This window comes from Betta splendens, chromosome 4, assembly GCF_900634795.4.
Source record: "Betta splendens chromosome 4, fBetSpl5.4, whole genome shotgun sequence".
In the NCBI taxonomy this organism is placed as follows: domain Eukaryota; kingdom Metazoa; phylum Chordata; class Actinopteri; order Anabantiformes; family Osphronemidae; genus Betta; species Betta splendens.
The window spans coordinates 10,956,639-10,983,489 of NC_040884.2; the positions used below are offsets into that span (position 1 = coordinate 10,956,639).

A 26,851-nucleotide genomic window follows, 5' to 3' on the forward strand; every position below is an offset into this window, starting at 1 on the left:
CTGAAAGCAACACGGCAGCGGATGTAGCAGCAGCTATCTACAGTATATTATAGACAACCATGTAGCGCAGAAAGCGAGCGTGTTCTCTACCGACTAGCGAACGTATCGCGTTATATTAATTCATGACGCCACAAAGTAACAGTGCCCGTGTCTGTAAAGACAACTGGATCCGCGGACCCGAATCAGCCTACAAGGCGGGGTGATCCACGGTCAAACAGAAGCCTGGTAAAGGGAGACACTGTCTGTCCGCGCCTGTATGTTTGAAAGGGAACGCCGGACTACTCATGGTTTATTAGTTTACCTTGGTGTTTTGTCCGCTTTCAAATGACTCCACTAACACAACTGAACGCATTGTAGACATGTAACGCTAACGGATACCGGGGCCAGTTTGTAGCGTGCACTAGCTCTGTCGCTCCGCGTTACCGCCCTGCTTTTCCTCCTTTAGTAACATTAGCGCGAGCGACCGAGCGAAGGCTGAGGCTGCAGTGTTGTGGGTGAGAGCTATCGCCCCAAACCGCTTTCACCATGGGGAATACCACCTCCTGCTGCGTGTCGTCGAGTCCTAAGCACCAGAGGAACAACCACTCCAGGCTCGAGCCCTACCGGCCTGAGCCGGAGCTGAGTCGCGAGGACACCGGCTGCAATCTGCAACACATCAGTGACAGAGAAAACCTGGATGGTAGGATAGATTTTAGATTTTATTCCTAAAACATTGACATTTCAAAATGGGATGAACACCCCGATGTATTAAATATATTATTATGTTTATTATTTGTATGCATATCATTAGTATTCATTTGTGGTCATAGTTGTAGACAGTGATTTAGGCTGGAAAGACCTACCGGTACTCATCTACACTAACGCTTTGTTTTAAACTGAACTTGCAACATGTTGGAAATGCCTGGTAAACACTTAGCTGCCATGCAAAATACAATGTCGTCATTACTCTGAGCAATATGTTGTGGGTTTCCTGTTGGAAACAGAGTTTTACTTTATCAAATGTCACGTTTCCCTTCCATTCCTTTGAGTATTGGAATTTCCTGCCTGAGTCTGAAGGACCTGAGGAAGTTGATATAAGGCCTCAGGTTTGTGCTATCTACACTGGTATAAAAAGCTGTGTACAACTGGGAGAGTACACGTGTATATGTACTTATAAATGTGAAATGGTGGTGGAAATAACCATCATGATTGTTGTCCTTATGTGTCCTACAATCAAAATCAGGATTATCATGATTTACTATGAAAACCAGCAACCAGTTAACAAACCACTGTAAACTTGTGGGAAAACATTTTAGTTTAGCCAAATAAGGATTAGTTCAAGACTGCTATTGTTTCATTTGTTTTATTCATTGTTTTAGACATTTTGTCATGTAATGCAAATCCAGACAGAACAAAAAGACCACCACAGTGTGTCACCCAGACCAAATAGATCTTAATTACTTTTGTATTAGTTCTTTATGATATCCTTACTGATATAGGTACTGTAATGTTGCACTAGAATAATGGTTCACTGGTGATGCATACAATTGTAGTACTTGTAGGTGCAGAAGTGTGTTTGGTTGCTCCAACAATGATGACGAGTTTGGGCAGGGTATAAGCTGTAGGCCTTTTTTATTCTTCAACAGCACTTCAGAATCCAGCTGAGAATGTACTCATTCACATCTGAATATCAGCTAGTTTATGTAAATATTCTCTGTTTAGATTTTTTTCTTGAAGGTTTTGAAGATCTATGAGCCTGCCTGTTAATCAGCATCATTTGAGGTGATGTTATTTACCTCTGATGTTATTAAATATAATTTGATTCTCTATTCCCTAGGACCACATATGTCTTATTGAATATCTGATCGTAATTAATAGTGATAGAGGGTATTTACATAAACTGTCACCAAAATGCCATTGACTACTTTTACTTTATCAACTCAGAATCTTCAGTAAATTGCAGATCACTGAACATAACCCTGCGCACAATCTCTCAGACTACAGCATCACATTTTATGTTTTACAATCAAGATCAGCAGATGTTTTCATGCATTTTTTTTATTGAACATACCATTTCTTGCTCAAGGCATTTAGTTAGTAAATAATGTTAACTGAGTGATACTTAAATGATTTTTGCTGAAACATCTTACTTACTCCATCTAATCATAGTGCTAACCTAAATGATATATGGCACATTTAGTCAAAAAACAAATCAAAAACATCTAATCTCAAGTACAGCATGAAAGGTAAACAGTTGTGTAATGTCAAATCAATGAGATACATTTCTATGTTGTGAGGGGATAGATGCTGCTGAAGCATTTGTAATATGATGATAATCTATCATTCATGGTGTCTCCATTCTTGTGACAGCTGAAGGCTAAATGTTTTTGGGTGGTCTGGACAACCCATGTACATGCACTGAAAAATTAACTTGATAGTCAAAGGCAAGATCCCTGTGACCCTCAGTAGGTGATGTTTGTGAAACAAATATTTAATAATTTGGGGGCAGCCTGGTGGTGTAGTGGTTAGCACTCACAGTTTGATTCCAGGGTGTTTTGTTTTTCTGTGTTGAGTTTGCATGTTCACCCCCACGTCTGCATGGGTTTTTTTTGGGTTTTAATTGCCCATACTGTAGGTGAGAGTGCAGTAGTGGATGCATGTCTATATGTGGCCCTGTGATGGACTGGCAAACTGACAGACACCTATTTGTTTACTATGCATAAGATTATTTATCATTGATCCTAAAACACAGAGAAATTGTCAACACGTCAAATACATTTGCTAAATCTTAATACACATCTTAGTACACATGTAAACCTGAGCTCCCTGGCTTTTATCTAACTCTTGTTGGTCTTATATGGCCAGGTTGCTCAGTAGGTAGAGCGTCTGCCTGGGTTCCCCACCTCTGGCACCAGGTGAGTCCTTGAGTAAGACACTTCACACTAGCTCCCGGAGCAAGATAAATTTCCCCCACTGCTGGGATCAATATAAAGTCTAAAAGTATTACTTTACAATTTTTAAATTTACTGTTTAACTTATTTATTTTATTCAACTAATATGTGCTTTGATATAGTCAATGCCATGAGCCTTTCTTAAGATTCTCCATTGTTGTTTTAAGTTTGTTAGATGTGCTTTGGAATCCATTACGCATTATATTTTTTAATTGCGGTTGAGGTGAATGGGTTTTGGTCTTTTGTCTTTTCTTCAGGGGTAGGGCTCTGTAAAGCACTTTGCTACATTTTAATATGTTAAAAGTGCTATAAAGATAAAGAGAGATTGATTAATTGGAATATAAAGCTGGACATACTTGCATACATGCAACTCAGACTTCACAAGTCAGCTGAGGCATGAAACAGCACAGTGTGGTAATTCTAGTTTTATTCAATTTGGCTATGTTTGATATACAGCTTAACTACCTCTGCTTGTTTTGCATGTTTATACAGTCAGGACCATAAATATTTGGACAGAGACAAATTTCTTCTAATTTTCTTTCTGTACATTACCACAGTGAATTTTAAATGAAACAACTCAGATGCCATTGAAGTGCAGACTTTCAGCTTTAATTCCATGGGTTGAACAAAAAGATTGCATAAAACTGTGAAAAACTAAAGCATTTATTAAACACAATCCCTTCATTTCATGGGATCGTAAGTAATTGGACAAATGAAATAACTGAAAATAAAATGGTCATTACTAATATTTGGTTGAAAACCCTTTGTTGGCAATGACAGCCTGAAGTCTTGAACTCATGGACATCACGAGATGCTGGGTTTTCTCCTTCTGAATGCTCTGCCAGGCCTTTACTGCAGCGGCTTTCAGTTGCTGTTTGTTTGTGGGCCTTTCTGTCTGCAGTTTAGTCTTCAACAAGTGAAATGCATGCTCAATTGGGTTAAGATCAGGTGACTGACTTGGCCATTCAAGCATATTCCACTTCTTTGCTTTAATAAACTCCTGAGTTGCTTTGGCTGTATGTTTTGGGTCGTTGTCCATCTGTATTATGAAACGCTGCCCAATCAGTTTGACTGCATTTAACTGGATCTGCGCGGACAGTATGTCTCTGAACACCTCAGAATTCATTCGACTGCTTCTGTCCTGTGTCACGTCATCAATAAACACTAGTGTCCCAGTGCCACTAGCTGCCATGCACGCCCAGGCCATCACACTGCCTCCACAGTGTTTTACTGATGATGTAGTGTGCTTTGGATCATGAGCTTCTCCACGCCTTCTCCATACTTTTCTTTTGCCATCATTCTGGTAGAGGTTGATTTTGGTTTCATCTGTCCAAAGAGTGTTTTTCCAGAACTGTGCTGGCTTTTTTAGATGCTTTCTAGCAAAGTCCAATCTGGCCTTCCTATTCTTGAGGCTTATGAGTGGCTTGCACCTTGCAGTGTACCCTCTGTATCTACTTTCATGCAGTCTTCTCTTTATGGTAGACTTGGATATTGATACACCTACCTCCTGAAGAGTGTTGTTCACTTGGTTGGCTGTTGTGAATGGGTTCCTCTTCACCATGGAAATGATTCTGCGATCATCCACCACTGTTGTCTTCCGTGGACGTCCAGGTCTTTTTGCGTTGCTAAGTTCACCAGTGCTTTCTTTCTTTCTCAGGATGTACCACACTGTTGATTTTGCCACTCCTAATACTGTAGCAATTTCTCGCATGTTTTTTTTCTGTTTTCTCAGCTTAATGATGGCTCGTTTCACCTGCATGGAGAGCTCCTTTGACCGCATGTTGTCTGTTCACAGCAAAATCTTCAAAATGTAAACACGAGTCCTCTAATCAACTCCAGGCCTTTTATCTGCTTCACTCATAATGACATAACAAGGGAATTGTCCACACCTGCCCATGCAATAGCATGGAAGTCAATTGTCCAATTACTTACGAGCCCATGAAATGAAGGGATTGTGTTTAATAAATGCTTTAGTTTTTCACATTTTTATGCAATCTTTTTGTTCAACCCATGGAATTAAAGCTGAGAGTCTCCACTTCAATGGCATCTGAGTTGTTTCATTTGAAATTCACTGTGGTAATGTACAGAAACAAAATTAGAAGAATTGTGTCTCTGTCCAAATATTTATGGTCCTGACTGTATATGTGACCCTGAATGTGTTTAGCAAGTGACTGTACTATCAGTGCTATTGGAGGAAACGGTGTGAACTAGGAACCAAGCCCATCACTTGTAATCTATCACGTTATTATTACATTCAAGACAAGTTTTGTTTAGGTTAAGTATTGGATCCGTTGCACATGCTAAACACTCACATGTGCTATCAACATTGTTTAAAGCACATGTGTGTGCTAACAATTGAAACAGGTCTGGTTAAAGATGATTGTAGCCATAAAAGGCTTAATCATCAAAAATCCACATTTTAGACTTTCTGGAGCGTTACTATGACTCTGTTGGTCACATTTACACACACTGAGCACGGTAGAAGTGCATTTCCTCCTTTTTTCACACATTATCCAATTGAGACAGACACCCTCCTGTTCAGAGACCGTGCCCCTCGTTAATCAAGCATGATAAAAAAAAAAACATTTCTTTTACTTATATATTAGCACTTGGCTCCTAAACAAGCTCATGCAATTGACCCAATTGACTCAAAATTGTATATATCATAATCATTCCTAAAAGCAGTAAAAATATGCTAGGTCAAAGTGTTTTAACCAGAGTTTTCCGGATAAGTCGTGTTATGAATACTAAAGCTGCATAGGCCACTCAAGCATAAGCGTCAGTAGCTTTGCAAATTACATAAATTAAATAAATTGAAGAAAAAAGGCCTTCACTTCCACATAGAGGTCTGGCGAGCAGCTTTTTTTTATAAGTTTATTTTATATTTTATTAAAAGAAAATATTATATCCCATTATATAGTACTGCAATACTAGTCTTACGAATTTATATTATTCTGACACTGTTTGGTCTGGAATATAATACCTGCAATACAATATCAGAGGTTGACGGTCTCTACACTATGGTCAAAGTAAATGGACCAGATGGTGGATTTTAAGCAAACTGATTTGTTGAATTTGGTTTTAATATGACTTTTGGTAGAATCACAGACAGGTGATCCAGGAGAGCATCTAGACAGGATAATTTTTAATTTCCGTTTTATCCAAAGAAGAATAAAATTCAGAAAATAAAGGTGTTAAAATCTAACTTGATCAAATGGTGCACACGGATTATGATATTATCGTATACAATTATATAGGTCCAAATGTCTGCTAGTAAATTAAATTATTATGTGCACGTGTGTCAATAAATTATTCTCTTTTGGTGTGCAGTTTAATCATTATCTATGCTCATAATGAAAAGATAATGAGTCTGCTTCTGTTTAGGCAGTAAATAAATATAAATCTATATATCCAATCTACCTAACAGAAAATAATTCTAATGGTCACAGGACATAAACTCACTGAACTTCATCATCATTCATATTCAAACCTCTGTATTTCCTTTTTCTAAGATATTACATATAGAGTCAAATTAGGGTCAGATTAGATTTGTGCGTGCGTAACCAGATCTGTGCGTGTGTAACCAGATGCGTGCGTAACCAGATCCGTGGGTGCTTAACCAGATGCGTGTGTAACCAGATCTGTGCGTGCGTAACCAGATGCGTGCGTAACCAGATCTGTGCGTGTGTAACCAGATGCGTGCGTAACCAGATCTGTGCGTGTGTAACCAGATGCGTGCGTAACCAGATCTGTGCGTGCGTAACCAGAACTGTGCGTAACCAGATCTGTGTGTGTGTAACCAGATGCGTGCGTAACCAGATCCGTGAGTGCGTAACCAGATGCGTGTGTAACCAGATCTGTGCGTGCGTAACCAGAACTGTGCGTAACCAGATTTGTGCATGCCTAACCAGATTTGTACCTGTAGGCTTAGTGGGGCTATATCATGCTTACACTTATACTGCTAATTTTGGGCATTAAAAGTGTGCACAAATCGTGGCTAGTAAAAAAAATGTGACCATAATTTGCCAACTTTGATTGGCTAAAGAACAAGGAATTTGTCGCAGTCCTTTGACCTTGCTCAGCAGATCCTGAAAGCTCCACAAGCAGTACACAGCAACAAGCTAGTCCACTGACTGATGAATTTAATTATATTTAATGATCAGACGTTGCTCTCGTGAGGGGATGCAAGGTTACTAGCAATGCCATGCTATGTTACAGTATGATGCAGCTGGAGTTAAGCATTTAAACAGCCTGATATGTAATGCAGTTGTTAAACAGGCTTGGATTTCAGTGCAGGTGCTTCTTGCTGAACAACATCAGTACAGAACGGACAGAAAGCTTGGTTTGAGAAATCGTAATTGTTTATTTATTTTGCAGCATTCACTCTGAGCTTCAGACTCTGCTTCACTCCACCCACAGTTTACTTAGGGGCTGATGGCGCCTGCTGTCAGGTAACAGGATAGTCGATAAAGGACAGGACGGTTCTGATCGTTCACAAAAAACCCAATACGCATCATAACATAGCATGGCATTGCTAATAGCCTGTCAGCTAACATGCTACATGAACGTCTGATCAAAACACCAGTTTAACGTTCGACAACTGCATCACCTCCGCAAATCACGAGAGTAACGTCACACTTCATACACATGAATATGAGCCGTCATGTCTCTCTGATCATTAAATATAATTAAAGTCATCAGTCAGTGGACTAGCTTGTTGTTGCGTACTGCTTGTGGAGCTTTCAGGATCTGCTGAGCAACGTCAAAGGACTGCAACAATTTCCTTGTTCATTGGCCAATCAGAGTGTGGAGGCAAATTAGGGCCACGTTATTTTACTTTTAAATTTAGTAATTGCAACGCCCCAAATTATAAATGTAAGCATGGTATAGCCCCAAATGGTTACGCACACACGCATCAGGTTACGCACGCACAAATCTAATGTGACCCTAATTTGACTCCATAATTAGCACTCATTATCGTTAGTCTTGCCAGAAAAATTACCCAATGGTCGATAATGTATAGGATAACATAAAAGAGGGAGTGTGTCCCAGTGGTATGTTGTAAACTGTTTCACAGCATTTGTGACAAATATTTGCCACCCTTTTGTATTTTTTTGTATTATCTTTTTTCTAAGCAGTTTTTAAGCATTCTTGGCTTGTTTTATGTACAAGAATATAAAAGGTAGTAGTTTGTTTATCTTTAGTTTTATACTTTTTAGTGATGCAATTCCCTGACTGAGTGAGGAAAAAAAGACGAATGTATGTGTTTCTGGATAGATACACAATGTCAGCTGCCGGTGTTGGTCCTCTGCCACACTTACTGTACTAAAACTTAACACTGTGTTAATGCTGTCCTTTTTTGGTTTTATTTTGAGTAAAAACATTAAGATATGTTTTTGCAGCATCTTATTTTTCTGAAACAACATACTGCACTTACAATCTAAGATTCTGTTTGTTTTGCATACAGTACTTTAGTAAAATCAAGTAAGTAAAGAGAATGGCACATACCATTTCAAATACCAGTGAAAAAGAGTTAGAAGATGCTATTTTCAAACACCAGCTACATCTTGTATTTTTTAACCGAGTGGGCATCATTCTACAGTACATCAGCTGCTGGGGAAAAAAAGGTTTATTTTTAATTCTAAGCTCCACTGCAGGAGACAGTGTTTTTCGTCCTCCTGTCCTGTATTTAGAGTGTTTAAAGAGGCATGGACTGATTTCTGAGGGTTTCTTGCACTAAAACAGTCTAGTGATTTTTTTCCACTTTCTCCCTCCTCATGCCTCATTAGGGATAGTTCATACAACAAAATACCGTAATGTAGTTTACAGCTGCAGATCACTAGCTATAGATGGCTTGTGTATGTTATTGTCTGTTTGAAACCAAAAAAGGTGATGACAATAGCAGCAGGTTCACCAAAGCTGAGCTTAGCATACAGTATGTCACAGATTGATGTCCCCTTGCTGTATGTATGCACCCCAGAAAAGCCAAGACAATTGTAATTTTCGATGCTATGCGGTTCGTGTCTGATTATAGATTTCTTCACACTTCACTCTAGCCAAGTAGAATAAGAGCTGACATAGCATCCATCTCTGTTTATAGTCCACCAGAGTGTGGGCGGAGCATGTGGTTACAACGGCTGCTGAGGTAAACACTCAGTTTCTTTGGAATAACCTGGGATTTTGTTTAATACATTTTACGAAACTTATAATTGCAATACAGTAAATGTTTATCTGAAAGTGAAATGAATAAATAATGAATTAATACATTTAAGTAAATTATACTGTCAACTTAAATGCTATGTAGCTACACAGTGTAAAGCAACAAACTTTATGGACAGATGGTTTGTCTTGTTTATGTGAATCTGGGTAGTGAAGCTGTATGTAACTGTATCATTCTGAATGAGAAGAAATGTGCACCATAAACCATGCCTGTCTTAAGTCCACAGACTTGACTATTCCCTTCCCTCTTTGTTTAGACTACCTCTTCAACAATGTGTAACTGCCACCCACTACCTCATTTCCTTTTTGCTCCCAGAAGTGCAGAAAATCCAGTCTCTGTCTCAGCCTGGGGAGAACAAACTAGGGAGAGCAGACCTGTAGCAGAGGTCACAGCTATGAAAAGGGACACAACCTTCTGCGTCTGTGGAAGAAAGTGCAAGCCAAATTGAGAAAACTTCAAGTTGCTCCCCAACTCAAAAAGACAGTGGTTCAAAAGAGTTCACACAATGGCAATAGCTTGCATTTGCAAGAAAACCCTCCCTCTACCACCACCCAACCTACATCCTCTTTCTGTTATCTGTAAGTTTCTTTTTGTGTTGAACAATTCAACTGCCAAGTTAAGTCATAACATTCCTAACCCATATTAAAAATGATACGCAATACTCACTAAGAGGCACCAGTGGCTCAAAAGATAGAGCAGTCACCCACCAATCATAGTGTTGATTGTCCGATTCCTGGCTCTCCTGGTAATGGGTCGAAGTGTCCTGGCTCAAAACACTCAAATCATTCCCATTCTCAAACATTGTCATACAGTGCTTACCCTTGTAACAGCTTTAATAGTTGCAAAAGGTGGGGCAATGCCATACTAAACCTAAGGACTAAGACTAGGATGATATTAAATTTCATTCATACTGTAACTAAAAAGGTATGTACTGCACTCATTCAGTGTCCATCTGTGGTGTTTTGTGGCCCACTGCACATGATCTAGTTTGGGTGCTCTGGAAAGAAGCTCCCTCACCCCATCAAACCAAATTCAGGAAGTTGTCTTATTCAACACTCGCACCCCTGCTGCCTTTTGAAGACCACTGTGCAGACTGACTGCAGGCATGAACCATAGGTCAAATTACGGTCTTGATTTCGTTGTATAAACTGTTTTCACTGAATTTGCAACCAGTAATGACCCTGGATTATATTGAGAAACTATAAAGTTGGTCTTCAAGGATCCAGCATCAGAATCAGTTTTATCCGCCAGGTTTGCACAAGAGAAACATGGAATTGCATCCGGTCTGACTCTGTATTTTTGTACCCTCATGCCGAATATTAATTGTTTACATATTATTTAATTATATGCACTTATATACATAAGTTATTAGCATAAAAACAGTAAAATAATAAACAATAAAAAAGTTTGCTTTAGCTATTTTATTGTAATATACTTTTATTTATGCATTTTATGGGTATAATTTTATCCATTTTATTTTTTATTTTCTCTGCCATATTGATTAACTTAATCTGCTTGATGTGATGTCGTCGGAACAAGAGTCAGCGCCGATCAGAGTCCTGCATGTGTCCATTTTTTTAAAAAATAAGTTTGACACTAAACCCACGTTCATCTTATTCAAGAGTCCAGAGCAGACCTGTATCTTTCTGTTACTTTAACACATTCAAAATCCCAGCTGCTCTTGGTCAACTGAATTATCTATTATTACTTTTATTATGCTTTCAGCCAAGACCCTGAAGCTTTTTATACAACAGTGACCACAAACACCTCAACATGTTGGCTTAGCACACTGCTTTCGACTGCATATGACAATGGTGCTTGGTGTCAGCTGGCAGCTCACACCAATAAAAAAGGGTTAACTTATCTCATCTCTATGCTTAACTTAAAAGTAAAAGGGGTCAGTTTACAATGTGCTGTAGTCACAGAAGTAGAACACCTTTGACTGATTGTTTTAACTAATCCTATTCATCTAAAATAAATACAGCTAAAAATTGAAATTTTAGATTTTTTTTTATTTTTAATTATTTATAAAGTGTCTTTGAACAGTAAAGTTCCACTCAAAATGTTGCAAATATGTAAGAAAGTCTTGGTTTTACAGTGATATATATATATATATATATATATATATATATATATATATATATATATATATATATATATATATATATATATATATATATATATATATATATATATATATATATATATATATTTTTTAAACAGAATTAATATTTAACCCACGTACGGTTTAATGTTATGCGTAATGTTTTTTTCCTTATCCCTAGATTTGCCAATGGAATATAATCCATCAGATCATCCTCGAGCCAGCACTATCTTCCTTAGCAAATCACAAACCGATGGTGAGTTCTGCTCTATTTTATTTACCAAACACCATGTCTGAAATAGTTTCAGTGCTTCATTGTGAATTACAGAGTTACAGAATAAATTCTTCAGTTCTGTTCAATTCTAATTAGAACTTGTAAGGCATTTTCTAAATTTGAAATGACATATCTTATACAACATCACAGCCTTGATGAATTGCAATACAGAAATTAGTGTAATATGTAAATAACCTGAGGATGATTGTGTTTTATTTTTTTCTCAATGCTTTGTGAGAAATGTATATTGACCAGTAAATAGCAGTGGTGGCCGTGCATTTCACAGCTAGGCCTTCACTGAAGTCCTACTTAGTCTTACCTAAATAAATAAACTCATAATAGCATCAGTATGATACCACGGCTCGAGTGTTATGAGTGGGACACCTCGTAGCCTCCATATCACTGTATCTATGCAGAGAAATTATCATTTATTCTTCTGCAAAAAGCTTCTGAAACAGGACAGAAGCTTTTTTGCCTCTGGCTCACAGACTACAACTAGTACTTCCTGGTTTCCTCTGTACCTGCCCAGCAACCGTTGGGCTGAGAGGGGGCGGAGACAGCCGTTTGGAGCGCAGCTGCTCTGTCTGCCATTGTTTTTCCTCGCATAGGCGTACAGCACTAATATTCAATGGCCAAAGGCCCTGCTGTATATTATTTAGAAGACACAGAGTACTTCAGTATGCACAGTTTGATATTCGTGGTTAGTTGTATGAGCCAGAGTACAACGCCAATGAGTAATGCCGTACGGAGGAGTACGACGCTGCCCTGTAACAGACAGCCGAGAGCCAGATGCATCATGTCTCTGCGTTAAAAGAAGCACAACTGAATCTAACAGACAAACGTTCAGACATTGCTTTACATTTTTAACAAAACGTTATATTTAAGTGTGTGTTTGAATAAAGACATCGCTTTAGTCATTTAGATTCTTTATTTAGCCAAAACCGTCTTCTTTTCTTTATCTGCTGTTAGTGGTTGGCAAAACAAAACGATTGTCCCTTCCAAGAGTCTCTGTGATGATACGCGACCTTCTTTGTTCATTAGCCAATCAGAACGTAGAGGCAAATTAGGGTCATGTTACTTTTAATTGTAAATTTAGCCATGATTCGGTATAGCCCCACTACAAGCACAAATCTGTTTACACACCCAAACATTGGTTTACGCACACACAGATCAGGTTTACGCACGCACAGATCGGTTTACGCACGCACAAATCTAATCTGACCCTAATTTGACTCCATATAGTTTCCAGCTCCTCTGTACACTTGGAGGCCAAAACTGATGGTGTATCTTCAGGAGTAAAATCCGCTGGCGAATTATTTTTTTCTTACTCCACTGTCGCTCGGGTCCGAACAGCTGCTGTCTCTGTCAGTCATTCCACCTACTCCGCTCCAGTATTTCTCACTCCCAAAAACGAACAGACAGTCAAACAGTAGCTCACTCACTTGGGTGACCGCTTTTGTTTAATTTTGTAATGAAAGTAACAAAATATTTGAGTCTTCAAAAGTTTCCTTGTCTACTCAGTGCTTTTGGACATGTGCGCCTTCACGTGCGTGTTGTATACCACGTTAAGTAGTAATATTAGTAGTAATAATGAAATTGGTACCTGTAACTGCCTGCTCTGGCTGAACCCTCACTCCTTGACTCGCCTTATGCCTAATATTAAATGGTAATTACGTGCAATTTCATTATTACCACTAATATTACTACTATATATATATATATATATATACACACTCTATTCTCACCCTCCGCGGGTGGTCTCATCCACTTTCCAAGCTCGGGTCCTCTACCAGAGGCCAGGGAGCTTGAGGGTTCTGCGCAGTATCTTTGCTGTTCCTAGGACTGCACTTTTCTGGACTGAGATTTCGGATGTTTTTCCAGGGATCTGTCGTAGCCACTCCTCCAGTTTGGGGGTCACAGCCCCTAGTGCTCCGATCACCACAGGCACCACTGTGGCCTTCACCTTCCAAGCCTTCTCCAGTTCTTCTCTGAGCCCTTGGTATTTCTCTAGTTTCTCATGTTCCTTTTTCCTGATGTTGCCATCGCTTGGTATTGCCACATCCACCACTACGGCTTTCCTCTGCTCTTTATCCACCACCACAATGTCTGGTTGGTTCGCCATTACCATTCTGTCAGTCTGGATCTGGAAGTCCCACAGGATCTTGGCTCGCTCGTTCTCTACCACCTTGGGAGGTGTTTCCCACTCTGACCTTGGGGTTTCCAGTCCATACTCCGCGCAGATGTTCCTGTATACTATGCCAGCCACTTGGTTATGGCGTTCCATGTATGCTTTGCCTGCCAGCATCTTACACCCTGCAGTTATGTGCTGGACCGTCTCTGGGGCCTCTTTGCACAGTCTACACCTTGGGTCTTGTCTGGTGTGGTAGATCTGGGCCTCTATGGCTCTGGTGTTCAGGGCCTGCTCCTGTGCAGCCAGGATGAGTGCCTCTGTGCTGTCTTTCAGCCCAGCCCTTTCAAGCCATTGGTAGGATTTGTTGAGATCAGCCACTTCAGTTATGTTCCGGTGGTACATCCCGTGCAAGGGCTTGTCCTCCCATGATGGTCCCTCTTCCAGCATCTCATCCTCTGTTCTCCACTGCCTGAGACATTCACTCAGCACGTCATCTGTCGGGGCCTTATCCTTGATGTACTTATGGATCTTGGATGTTTCATCCTGGATAGTGGCTCTCACGCTCCCTAGTCCTCGGCCTCCTTCCTTGCGGCTAGCGTACAGTCTCAGGGTGCTGGATTTGGGGTGGAACCCTCCATGCATGGTGAGGAGCTTTCGTGTCTTAACATCTGTGGTCTGTATCTCTTCCTTTGGCCACCTTATTATTCCTGCAGGGTATCTGATCACTGGCAGAGCGTAGCTGTTTATTGCCCGGGAATATATATATATATATATATATATATATATATATATATATATATATATATATATATATATATATATATATATATATATATATATATAATGTTTTATATACATTATACTATTTTCAGGGTTTGCTGTAGGTCCTGGTAGCTCAACGGGTAGAGTGTTGGACTCTGGAGTGGATGGTCTGTGGTACAATCCCCCACCTCCCTACTAACAACATCACTTGTAATATATTTTTCTAGGATTATTACAGAAAATTAATCAAGTTCTTTGTCTATTATTTGGATATTGTGTAACTGCCCCTTTTTAGTTTTGGGCCACTCCCCCTAGAAATGTCTGCGCACAATCCTGAATCCAGGGTTGTTATTCTATCACCGCACTCTCCCCTACATGTCAATCTATATATTTGATCTCTACGGTGTGCATTTGTGTGAATATGTGCTAGCCTATTCTCTCAACATGGAGTGCAGATAATAAAGTAACAATAAAGAACGTTATACATGGCTTCTGTTAACACCCTTGTGAATCTGTGTCACAAACAAAGATGAAGACAATTTGGGCTTTGTGTTTTTCAGTTGCTGCACCCAACAAGAAAGGTACGTGGTCTCAGTAAGCAGGCAGCGTTCTGGTCACTGTGTGTTTGGGCTCAACTCTTCATGTAGTTTGTAGCTTTATTCTGTTACTGTACTCAGAGTATGTGTCCTCACTACTGTGTTGAGTGTGTTATTTCTGTGTTGGCTCATGAAACGCATCATTGTGACTTGGGCTGTATAGTGCTGATTCCTAAAAGGCAAAGGTGTCAAAAGAGATGAGTGGCACACAACTCATTCCTAATGACTTTTTGTGAGAGGCTGCATCTGCTCCAGTTGGCTTTGCCCTTTTCTATTTGTGGGTTTTTCTTTCACAGAATAATACATGTGTGCACTAAACAGACAAACACAGCTCTGACGCAGTGTTATGTGTGTGCGTCTGTTCTATTCAAAGCAAGACGATTCCACACAATAAAACTTCACTGTGTTCTTTATGTAGAATTAGCATGTTGTTTTTCTCCTTTTCCACATTTTTCTTAAGGGTGTCCTTTTTCAATGTTATATAGAAAATAACAGTCGGTTGATTTATTTCAGACTAACTGAATTAACCCAAATATCTCACTTCTCAAGTATACTTCGTTTGGTCACCGCACAAGGGACAAGCCTTTCAAGAGAAGCATACAGTACAGTATACTGCATCATATATATGATTTTGTGCTGGCTTCCCTTATGATTTAACTGCTAATCAGAAACTCACAAAATAGATGCATCAGTAACTTCAGGAGAGTAAGGCTTAAAGTCTAGAGGGGTTCTCATTGTACGGTTTCTATTTATTACATTTAGTGCTCCGTAGATGTGAATATAACTTATGAACATTGATTTGATTATGAACACTTGGCAGAGCAATAAAGCAAACACTGGGGGGGGGGCAGTGTGCCAGTGGTTCTCAGACTGACAAACAACGCAAACTCTTACTCTTTGGACTTATGGACTCTTTTGGAAACTTATAGCTTGACACATAGACTGTACTGTACCTCACGGACTGTGGGAATTAATACAAATTTCAACCTTATATGTAAGAAGATGGAGTGAGTGAACTGTTGCTGACAATTTGTCAGAGACAATTGTTGCTTTGTAAAACACAGTTCCCTGTCCCAGTACATTTGATAATGATTTGGTAACCATTTTACATTTCTAGCATTCTAGCAGAGTTTGAAATTTTATTTTGTTATATTAATATCTGTATGTGCTTTGCTTTGTGTGATGCAGCATCTAAAAAAAAACAAACAATATCTAATTCCCTGTAAATTATGTAGCTATGTAGAAGTTACAATCCCTGGACAAATACCGCCATCTGTTAGCCAGGGTTGTGTAATGCACTGACAGGGTTGTTTGGCAACAGCACCTTGACACCTGTCTATCCACTCTTCTTTCTAGTTCGGGAAAAGCGGAAGAGCCTTTACGTTAATCATGTAAGTAAGCTAAAGCCAACTGTTAGTTACATTTGCCTGTCAAGTACCAAATGTTACTTTACATTCATGTGTGTGCAGCTATTAATCTGAATTTCTTGTATTTATGTATTCAATTTCATTTTTGCAAGTTCACTCACATTTTGGAAAACAAGGTAAGGTTTATAGAATGACCCTTTAAATAAATCTGAAACTATTTTCCCTTGTTTCACGCAAAGCGTTTGTCTCATTCCTTGTGCAGTAGCCTTAAGTAATAGATGTGTTTAAGTGTAGTTAAATGTCATTACTTTCACATATAACACATGGTAGTGGTAGTTTTGTCAAATCACATGTGGTTCCTGTCTCCTTTTTTAGCAAAGGTGTGTGTGTGTGTGTGTGTGTGTGTACATACACACAGATGTTAAAAACTCTTTTGGATGACGACTGATGTACTTCTGTAAGTACATGTCTGTTACAATTTTTTTTGTATGTATCATTTATTTATCTGTCAATTCCAGCATCACCTGAGCACGATGAGACGGAAGTACAGCTCATGTTCCACTATATTTCTTGATGACAGCACTGTTAGTCAACCCAATCTTAAGTACACCATCAAATGGTAAGGTCAAAACAATTCTTTTTTAATCTTTTAATAACAATAACAATAAGGTGGTGTTTTGTCATGCTGTCCCAGACATGTCCTGGTCTAAATGCATTGGAATGTGCTTTGTTTTGTTTTTGCAGTGTAGCCCTTGCAATATACTACCACATAAAGAACAGGTATGCTCTATTTGTTTATCATAGTAGAGTAGAACAAAGAACAACTTATTGAGAGGCTAGAACATTTTATTGACACATTCTGCTTAGGAACAATTATTATATCATTGTCATTAGTACAGTCTGTTTTTTTAGCTGACTTAGTTGACTTGCTGTTAGTTTACTCAGAAACACTTTGTAATACTTTATGTTGGGAAAGATTCCTAATTATCTAGGTGATGTTGTCTGAAAGTTGAGTTATGGCAACTGGAATTCTTCTGGAATTTCTGGATTTTTAATTTTTTTTTAAGAATAGAAATGTTTCACCATTTATCCAGGTAGCTTCTTTAGTCTAAGGAAAATTGGCTAGAGGCCACACATTTTTCCTTTGCTTAGAATTCACTTCACACCTGTAAGTAATAGACTTGTTATTTGGACAATGGATTGAGTGTAGTGAGTAGGTATAACTACTGTCACTTCTCCTCTATCCATCCGTGGGTTGTTAAGTGTGTCTCTCTGTAAAATTTCCTTCATCTCTAATAAAGACTCAGCTTTTGAAATTAAAAGTAGGGCTAGTTTGAAATTTATGGGTTTTAAAAATCTCCCATACAGAGACTAAAACCATCTTTACTTTCGTACTATGATGTCTCTGAATCCAGAACATGGTTTAGCTAATTTCTCAGTGCTGTCATCCTCCACTGCCTTCCTGTTAAAGACACATCCATGACCACATCAGTGTAGTGGAAGAGATTTATCTTCAACAGTATGACAAATGTAGGTAGGATCTAACCCAAAAGGGGTTTATATTGTCCTAACTTATTTTAATTGGGCATCACAGCATAAACAACACATTAACATTTTGTGATGAATATAAATATTACATATAATTAACATCTAAAGCTGAGATTACATCCAATCAAATTGAAATTGACAGAATTTGTGAGGAAGAATAGGATCTAAATCCAGGTGTAGAAAGTTTGTAGAGACTTAAAGAAAAGCACTTCAGGCTTTAAATACTTTCCATTGTCATTTCAGGACCATATTTTAGGCATTTTTTTCATAAAAAAAGTTTGCATACTTTAAATAAATATGTCAAACCATCGTTTTTTGTTTAGTAGTTCTCTAAAAGTCCAGTGTTCTTTCTTCCTTTGTCTTTCCAGAGATATTGATGGAAGAATGTCGTTGGACATTTTTGATGAGAAATTGCATCCACTGTCGGTAAGGCTTTGTTTCATGCACAAGTTGCAGAGCTGTTGGAATTCATTGTCAAGACAAACAGCAGAAGTTGATACAAAGATGATACAAATAATAGTAATAATAATGGAATTAATAATACATTAGACAAAGTAGCTGCTTGTATTTGCATTATAGGAAAGAGTCAGATCATATTTGAACAGACATACATTAAAACATTGAATATCTTTGGGGTTAATTTGAAATCATGTCTGCAATAGAAATTGGAGGTTCCTGCAGAATATGACAAACATGATCCTGAGCAGAAGCAGATCTACCGCTTTGTCAGGACGCTGTTTAGTGCTGCACAGCTCACAGCTGAGTGTGCAATTGTGACATTGGTGAGTATAAATGTGTGAGTATAAATGTGTGTGTGTGGGAGGGGGGGTTCAGTAATGACACTATTCCCTGGTCATGGGCTGTTTTCTTTAACAGGTAACACAATAGCTACAGTATAGGTGCGGTGAATTATTTTCTTGTTGAATTTCAAACAAACATTCAATACACAGTGCTGCAGATAAGTAAAACAATCTTGCACTTTCTATAAAAAGGCCGTTAGTCGCACAAAAATATACATGGTTGCCTTTAAAATTGTTAAATGCAGTATTTGATCTGAACTGTACTTAATGAGATTTAGATGATAGTCACATCAAAATATAGATTTTTCATTATTAAATTTTTATTCAATTTTGTATTTGTATTCCAGCAGAGATTTGCATATACAATATTCAAATTCTGGTATGAGCCTCTTCATTGTTGCAACAACCTAAACACAATAGGCTACTAGGTTTGTTGCAAACTGCCTGCTTTTCTTTGGTCACAATAACCATCTTGTCCAGACACAACAGTACAACTATGTGGGGTCGTCCCATGCTGGCCTGTAAATTAGGATGTGGCTTACTAAAAGTAGCTAATTTACTAGTTGGTGTATATACAGGGCTAATTAGCATTTAGGGAACTAAACTATGTATACTGAAGCTACAATGAGTACTACAATTTGGGGACTACAACTATTTGTGAGTGTACTACAGTTTTCGAACGGTTTTGGGTGAAAGACTAGTAGCTAAACAGAATTTTTATTGGCTCTGTAAAACTGTTATGTCAAATTCCATAGGTTTTGTTGCATATACCACTAATGCTGGTGCACAGGAGCGAAACCAGCACCAAGCACACTTTGTTTATACCCATGATCAGCTGATCTCACTAAGATCAGTTGCAATAAAAAAAGCATTAAGTTAATCCATTTTTGTGACTCGTCTGTTCAACTATTGTACATGTACAGCCACGGCAAATATACTTATAGGTATAGATATACAGTGTTTTGACACTATCCGGAACGTCAAGATTTCCTGAAGAAAATAAGGAGGAAATGAGGGAATGCAGAGGAGGCAAGTTCATGGAGGGAACAAAGACTAAAGAAAGGTGCTGCGCAAAGAGAAGTTGAAAAGATTCAAGCTGCATCTTCGCTGACTATGGGCAATGTGAGGTCACTGGATAATAAAATGGACGGACTGACAACTCTAATGAGGGAGGAGAAAATCTTTGCTGAGTGCAGTTTGATGTGTTTCACAGAGACCTGGCTGCATGACAGTATCCCAGATCCCATTAATATTGACGGGTTCAGCGCCGAGCGCTTTTGACAGAGACCGAGTGGGGACCAGAAAGAGGCAAGGAGGAGGGTGGCTGTTTTTATTAACAATAAGTGGTGCCATCCTGGACATTTGACAGTCAAAGACGGATCCGCAGCCCTGACATCGAGCTGCTGGCCATGGGCCTTTGTTCATATTATCTACCCACAGAGTTTCCACATGTTATACTCATTGCTGTTTACACCCCCCTTCCGCAAACGCTGCAGTGGCATGTGACGTCTTACAGGCAGTCGCCTCCAACCTGCAGTCCAGACATCCTGAAGCTTCCTTTATGATCGCTGGTGATATACTTTAGGAAAGCCGGAAGTCCTGTCACCCCTCTCACTATTAAAAAGGAAGAGGTGGAGGTCGTGACTGAGTACGGATAGCTGGGAGTGTACCTGGACAATAAACTGGACCACAAAGGAAAGAAAGGAAAGAACTTAGAGGCTCAGGTCCCTAAACGTCTGCAGCACCATGCTGAGGATGCTCCATGAGTCTGTGGTGGCCAGTGTAGTGTTTTACACTGTGGTCTGGTGGGGTAGCAGCATGAATGTAGCAGACAGTAACAGACTGGACAAACTGATCAGGAGGTCTGGCTTCATTCTGGGGGTGGAGCTGGACCCGCTACATGCTGTAGCTGAGAAGAGGATGCTGGTCAAACTCCTATGTTCCTCAAACGCCACCACAGAACGCCACGGGAGATCCTTCCTACCAGTGGCCATCAGCCTGTACAATTCCTCCTCTCTCTGTAAGGGTTGATCTTCATCCATGCAGTAACATGTAAAACTTTAGCTAGTAATTAGATGAGTGTATGTAGATGTGTCAGCATTCTTATTTTAAATCTCCCTACCATCAAGTGTGTACCTTCAACTGTGACAGCGATCAAAGTGCAAAATAATTTCCCTCTAGGATTAATAAAGTTTTTTGAATGTTGAACCTTGAATAAAACACGTCCAGTTATTTAATTCTTCATGACTTCATCATCAGGTCCGGTATTTATATTAGGGACAGAGGAACAGAAAACAAAACCTTTAAAATAAAAGCCCAGATGTCATGCTGCCGAATATCACAATCACAAGGTGATACTATGTAAAACATCTGTTTCAGGTGTATTTGGAGAGGCTGCTGACCTATGCTGAAATTGACATTTGTCCTGCCAACTGGAAGCGAATTGTGTTAGGAGCCATTCTACTGGCATCCAAGGTCTGGGACGACCAAGCAGTCTGGAACGTTGATTACTGCCAAATTCTCAAGGATATCACCGTAGAGGACATGTGAGTTACTGCAAAGAGTTTATAAAACAACACAACTCAACACAGTTGCGACTCTTATCTGATATGAAGGCAAAAGGTTGTCCATTCCGGTACTAGTAAGGTGTACCTAATGAAGTGGCCAGTGAGTGTAAATGGTAGTGTGGACATGCTCAAGCAGACCTATGCTCAGTATATCCGACACTGTTGTTGGAGGTGGCCCTCGCAATAGACCCTAAAGGGTCTAATGGTATCCTGCTGCAAAAGCTATAGCTTAGTTACACAGAGAACAAAATAAACACAGACCCATGACTGGGTTTAAAAGACTATCTGCACCTTGTGACTGTAGCCATTTAGGAAATATTTTAAGAATATCAAAAAAGACAAACACACAATGGAAGTAGCAGAATAAGTTTTACATCAATGTAAAAAAATCAAAGGTAATGTGAGCACTGTCAGTCACTGTAAGGACTAAATTTAGCTGATCTGTTGCTACAGGCCTGCCAATTTTTAGGGGATGAGGGGAAAACCCTGGAAGCAAAGCATTTTTTGTCATAATGCAAATCATTCAGTTAAGGCTGAAGAGGGAGATGAGAGCAGCTGTCATCACACTGCAGTAGGGATCACAGGGCTGTTAAATATTAAGCAAGGCTTAACAATCAGGATCTATAGGGGCTATTTTGTTATCGTCAGTCTCTATCATGTTTTCATGGTAGCACATGTCCTCTCTCCGTGCACTAAAGGAACGAACTGGAGCGTCAGTTCCTGGAGCTGCTGCAGTTCAACATCAACGTACCGTCCAGCGTCTATGCCAAGTATTACTTTGACCTGCGCTCCCTGGCTGAGGCCAACAACCTGAGTTTACCCCTGGAACCCCTCAACAGGGACAAGGCCCAGAAACTAGAGGTGAGTAGCAACGTGTAATTTGCTTCACTGTGTCAACATCAGTCCTTGTTCTTCTGTCTTAAAGGTACCTGCACATGCAAACTCCACCTTTTAGGCATTGTGGTACATTTATGAGACTCTGTGTGTTAAAAGTGCACTGGCTCCTTGTTTTACATTTTGCTACTTTAGCCAATCCATAATGTCATGTAATGCTTACATTGACAGTAAGCAGGCAAGTAATTTTAATGATGAGTTGCACGAAATAGTAACTGAACTTTGACTTATGTACAATATTTTGTTTTGATAATTGTGCTTAAAAAACGTTTAAAGTAGCTGGATAATAATTGTGTGGTTTTGAAATGTTCCTGTTTAATTTAGAAGCTTGGTTTAGGGTTAGGTTTTATTCCGTTTTGTTTTGACTTTCAGGCCATCTCACGGTTGTGTGACGACAAATACAAGGACTTGAGGAAATTAGCCAAGAAGCGATCAGTAAGTGCAGACAACCTGATGGTGGTGAGGTGGTGTCCAGCCATAATTTCCTAACACTGGTCACCAGCCGCATGGAGCAGAGGTATTGATGAACATGTCAGGCATGGTGTATATCTGCCTGGTCAACAGGCAAAGTGTAAGAGACACACACCCACACAATCCAGCTTTTATAGTAAGTCTGGAACCTCTCTGGTTGTTGTACATAAAACATGCCCCACAGACTGCCTGCACTGAACCAAATGGAGCTGAGCTTGAACCAAACCTAAATGTGCAATTGAAAATGGGTGAAAACTATGACATAAAGAAACCAGTTTGAAATACAAGACAGTGTTTAGCATTGGGATAGAAAAATAGGGACCACTTTAATGTGAAATATTAGTGAGAGTTCTCTAACTCCCTGTAAGGCTCAACTGGCTTGTTGTGGTTGACTGATGGAAAAAATGTACATTCCATGTATTCTATTCCCCTAATCAGGTTTTCTTCATCAGTTCTGCTTTTTTTATTGAGTTTCTGTTCTTTTGCATCCCCATCACACAGCTACCAGATCCATTCATATAAATGAAAAAAAAAAAGTACATTCCAGTGTCAACCTGAGTGAACACACATCTGACTCAATCACATATCACCAGTCCTTACTAATGAACTATCACTGACTGATCTTTTACATTACAGACACTGTATCTAAGAAGTCTGTGTTTTTCGCTCAAATGCAAAAAATTCCAACATGCGTAAGCACAGCAACACACTGATTTACAGAAGTGATGACATCCAGTCACCAGTCACATCTAGTAACACTCGTGCATGCTTTGTTGGTGCACTTAAAAAGAAAGTGTGCTTGTGAGATTGCTAACCGGGAGCTAGGGGTGTCTATTCTGAGACATACTGTAAAGTTTATGTTGATCATTGATCATTGGTCACTGCCACTGTCCTGACCTGTGGTGCCTCTAATAAACAAACAGTTCTTAAGTATCTAATGGAGTAAATGAACAAAAAAGTGAAGCTGCAGCACATACAAGGTCCCGACATTTTAAAACTACTAGTTCTTCAGGGTTGTTTGTTTTGATGTTGTTCAGTAAACAGCCTACATGAATAAATAAGCATTACGTGATGATTTGATTCAGACACTTAAAATATAGACTGTATATATTTTGCTAAACTTTCTCTGTACAGTGTAAATACAGTGGTACCTGTTGTTGTACTGCAAAAAGGCAAACCTGAACAGAATAATGTTGGAATATTTATATTACTTCAGTTTTTTCTGTACATGAAGAGGACAGTGAATATATGTGAATTTTTGTTTGTATGAGAAATCTTTTAAAATGAAAAGAGAAATATTGAGATTTAAATGGGAGACACCACTGAATATTTTGTAGTTTCTTGGTGTGATGTTTTTGCACTGCACATAATGCCAATTTATTATTTGTGACTTCGCAAAGAGTGAATTCAACAGCCATCCTGTATGTTTTATGCCTGTGTGGAAGGAAATAACTCTCCGTACCAGCTGGAGGCAGTGGAGGAAGGGAGGCTGCAGATATTATTTCAAAGTAAAATCAAACTGATTCTCCTTCCTGTTAAGTTTGCACATTTGCAGCCTGATGCAAACAAATTCAACAATACAACTCTAGAAATCCAACATACTCCATCATATAAAGACCTATGACTTGCATCTATCAACTTTGGGTTAAGAAAGAAACTATATAAAAGGTATATCACAAACATAGTTACATGTCTAGTGTGCTCAGAGGCATTCAGGGACAGTACACAGTGTAGGTTATCTGTGTTTTAAAAGCTAAAAAAAAAACATTAATTTAGCTTCATCTGGATGCAGTCCCAAGACTTGATTATTTAAAAAACATGCAAGAGCACTAAAGAAGTGGTTGTGTGTTCTTGCACATTCATTTCAATATTCAGATTAGAATTTTCTCTCAGATTTCGAAGTGAAGTTTTTGAGTAATTATGTTGAGCATTAAATACTTTTAGACTGATAAATGAAATTGTCTGATTGTCTTATAAGATTGTTTTGACAGTTTTGAGCCTGTTTTGCATTTACATGAAATGAGATTTAATACCTGTTTCAAAGTTTCAAGGTCAATTGTGGTTGTTTGCCTTATAATCAACTAGACATTCTTTTATTACATACATGATTGTTTTGAAATATCAATACTGTTCTATTTCAGCGAAAACTGAAAATAATACAATTGGCTTCATAAACAGAAAGGGTCATCTAATTTAGGTCTCTAGCTTCTATTGTAAACTTCATCTGCAACTTTCACAACTATGATTTAACTTATGATGTTGTTCGAGAATCAGACAGTCAGGTCCAAGTGCCACATTTTTAACGTGCACATGAAGTAGCACATGAAGTCTATAGATGATGGAACAAAAATAATTTTTTTAGAATTTTTTTTCTGTAAACCACCACATTCACATTGAAATCACGAAGCAAGTTGTGCAACAAAAGCAACATGTGCCTAACTTCAGGGAGTTTGGTAAAACTGGTTTTAACCAATATGGAACTACAGCCATTTTCATACACACACATGCAACAAACAAATTGCTTTTCATACTTGGATGAAAATCTTTTGCATTTAATGACCACCTAGAGTCTAGGACCACAGATGACCAAATGCTGATGGATCAGTATCCATCTGCAGTATTAGGTTTGCAGCACTTGGCTGATTGTGAGCAGGGAGAATAACCTATCGAGTCCAAAATTCACCCTGGTGCTTTTAGCAGCAGACAGGTACACGTAATCACTAAACACCAATGACTATTTCATATTGGCAGCTGTACATTTCTGTGCCATGACACTGCCTCTGCCATGTTTGACAGATAATTTGGTTGCTTTGGATGAAGAGATGTTACTTTTATTTGTCTCTCTTTGTCTCTTTTGTTTTTGTTACTTTTTTTAGAGGCTACACTTTGTATCATCATCATATTTCTTTTTTTGCCCTTTTGTTTGGGTGGATTCTGGCAAAATCAAATCTTTCATCTGTTTGCACTTTGTTACAAAGCATCTGTAATTATTGTAAATGCAAATGTAAATGTAGGAACAACATCCAGGCCTTTTATCTGCCCGATTAGTCATGCAGTCAAGGAAACAGGTACCTCACCCCCGGGCACGCAATTCTTGATCTTCCATGTATGAGCACCCCAAATAAGACATGTTCATTTAAAAATTACTGGATGGTCATTATTTTGGCAAATGCCTCACCTTAAGCTGAAAGCCTATTTCAGCTTGACTGTTTGATTAAAAACATGACTGGTGGTGTGCACGTGAAAAATTTAAATTTTAAAACACTACCTCTATTATTCATGAACCTAATGCTATATTAAAAGTTGTTTTAAAAATGTTTTTTTTTCTGCATGGTGGGTGAAAATGAGTACAAGGTTATGTTTAGGGGTGAGGTCGGTTTGTTTTACTGTGTTCAGTGTTGCTACTGTTACACTATATACAGTTCATCAACAGCATAGGGTATTAGTACTGTTGTTGGGTCCCAATATGGTACATTTCATCCAGACTTCCTCGACCTTGTGGTGTCCTGTCAGCTGGTTACTAGGTGTGTGTCATAGACTACTGTTTGTGCACTAAACTCTACCTCTGCATAGAGTTTTTCTTTTTTGCCTCGTTATCATCATGACAGGGTGGCACGGTGGTGCAGTGGGTAGTACTGTCCCCTCACAGCACGAAGGTCCTGGGTTCTATTCCCAGGATGATGCATGTTCTTCCCTGTGTGGGTTCTCTCAGTGCCCTCCAGTAAACGCAGGTTTACATGCGTTTAGGTGCCCGTGTGTGTGTGAATGGTTGTCCGTTCTGCAATGGACTGGCAATCTGTTCAGCCTTAGCTCGCTGGGGCCCGAATGGGTCGAAAATGGATGATTTGTAATCATGACCTGCCATCTACAAATTCATTACTATTCCTTCCTAAGACTTCCAATGGCAGCTGCAGCTGCATTTGTGACCTTTTTTGCCTATTTGTTTTAATTCATACTTTTTACAACTACTTTGTTCAGTATTGCTACTGTCAGTGTTTCCTTCTTAGCGAGTCAGTTGTTTCTGTTCTCAGTTTGCCAAACTCAGATCCCTCTCTGTTCTCTTTGTATTTTTATTTGTTTATGTATCTGTTTGTTTTTAATAGGATCTTAAAATAAAACTCATTCTTCTATGAAACAATGTTTAGAAAAATGTGTGCAACAATAAAACTACTAAATCTTGTAGTAAA

At 38.9% G+C, this 26,851-nt stretch overlaps 1 protein-coding gene across 5 annotated transcripts; it reads left to right on the forward strand.

The window, feature by feature from the left end:
• Positions 1 to 26,851, forward strand: ccny (cyclin Y). Of its 5 annotated transcripts, none has more exons than XM_029147158.1 (13): positions 1 to 254; positions 446 to 679; positions 11,436 to 11,510; positions 14,982 to 15,002; positions 16,374 to 16,408; positions 16,537 to 16,560; positions 16,903 to 17,003; positions 17,129 to 17,164; positions 18,301 to 18,358; positions 18,595 to 18,714; positions 21,112 to 21,278; positions 21,998 to 22,160; positions 22,566 to 26,851. In XM_029147158.1, exons 2-13 carry the CDS (start codon positions 526 to 528, stop codon positions 22,680 to 22,682), a joined length of 1,071 nt encoding a protein of 356 aa, XP_029002991.1. In that variant the 5' UTR covers positions 1 to 254; positions 446 to 525; the 3' UTR covers positions 22,683 to 26,851. The 5 variants fall into 5 exon arrangements, with proteins under 5 accessions (XP_029002991.1, XP_029002992.1, XP_029002995.1 ...); XM_029147159.1 differs by having other exon boundaries at positions 1 to 225; XM_029147162.1 differs by lacking the exon at positions 16,537 to 16,560 and having other exon boundaries at positions 1 to 679.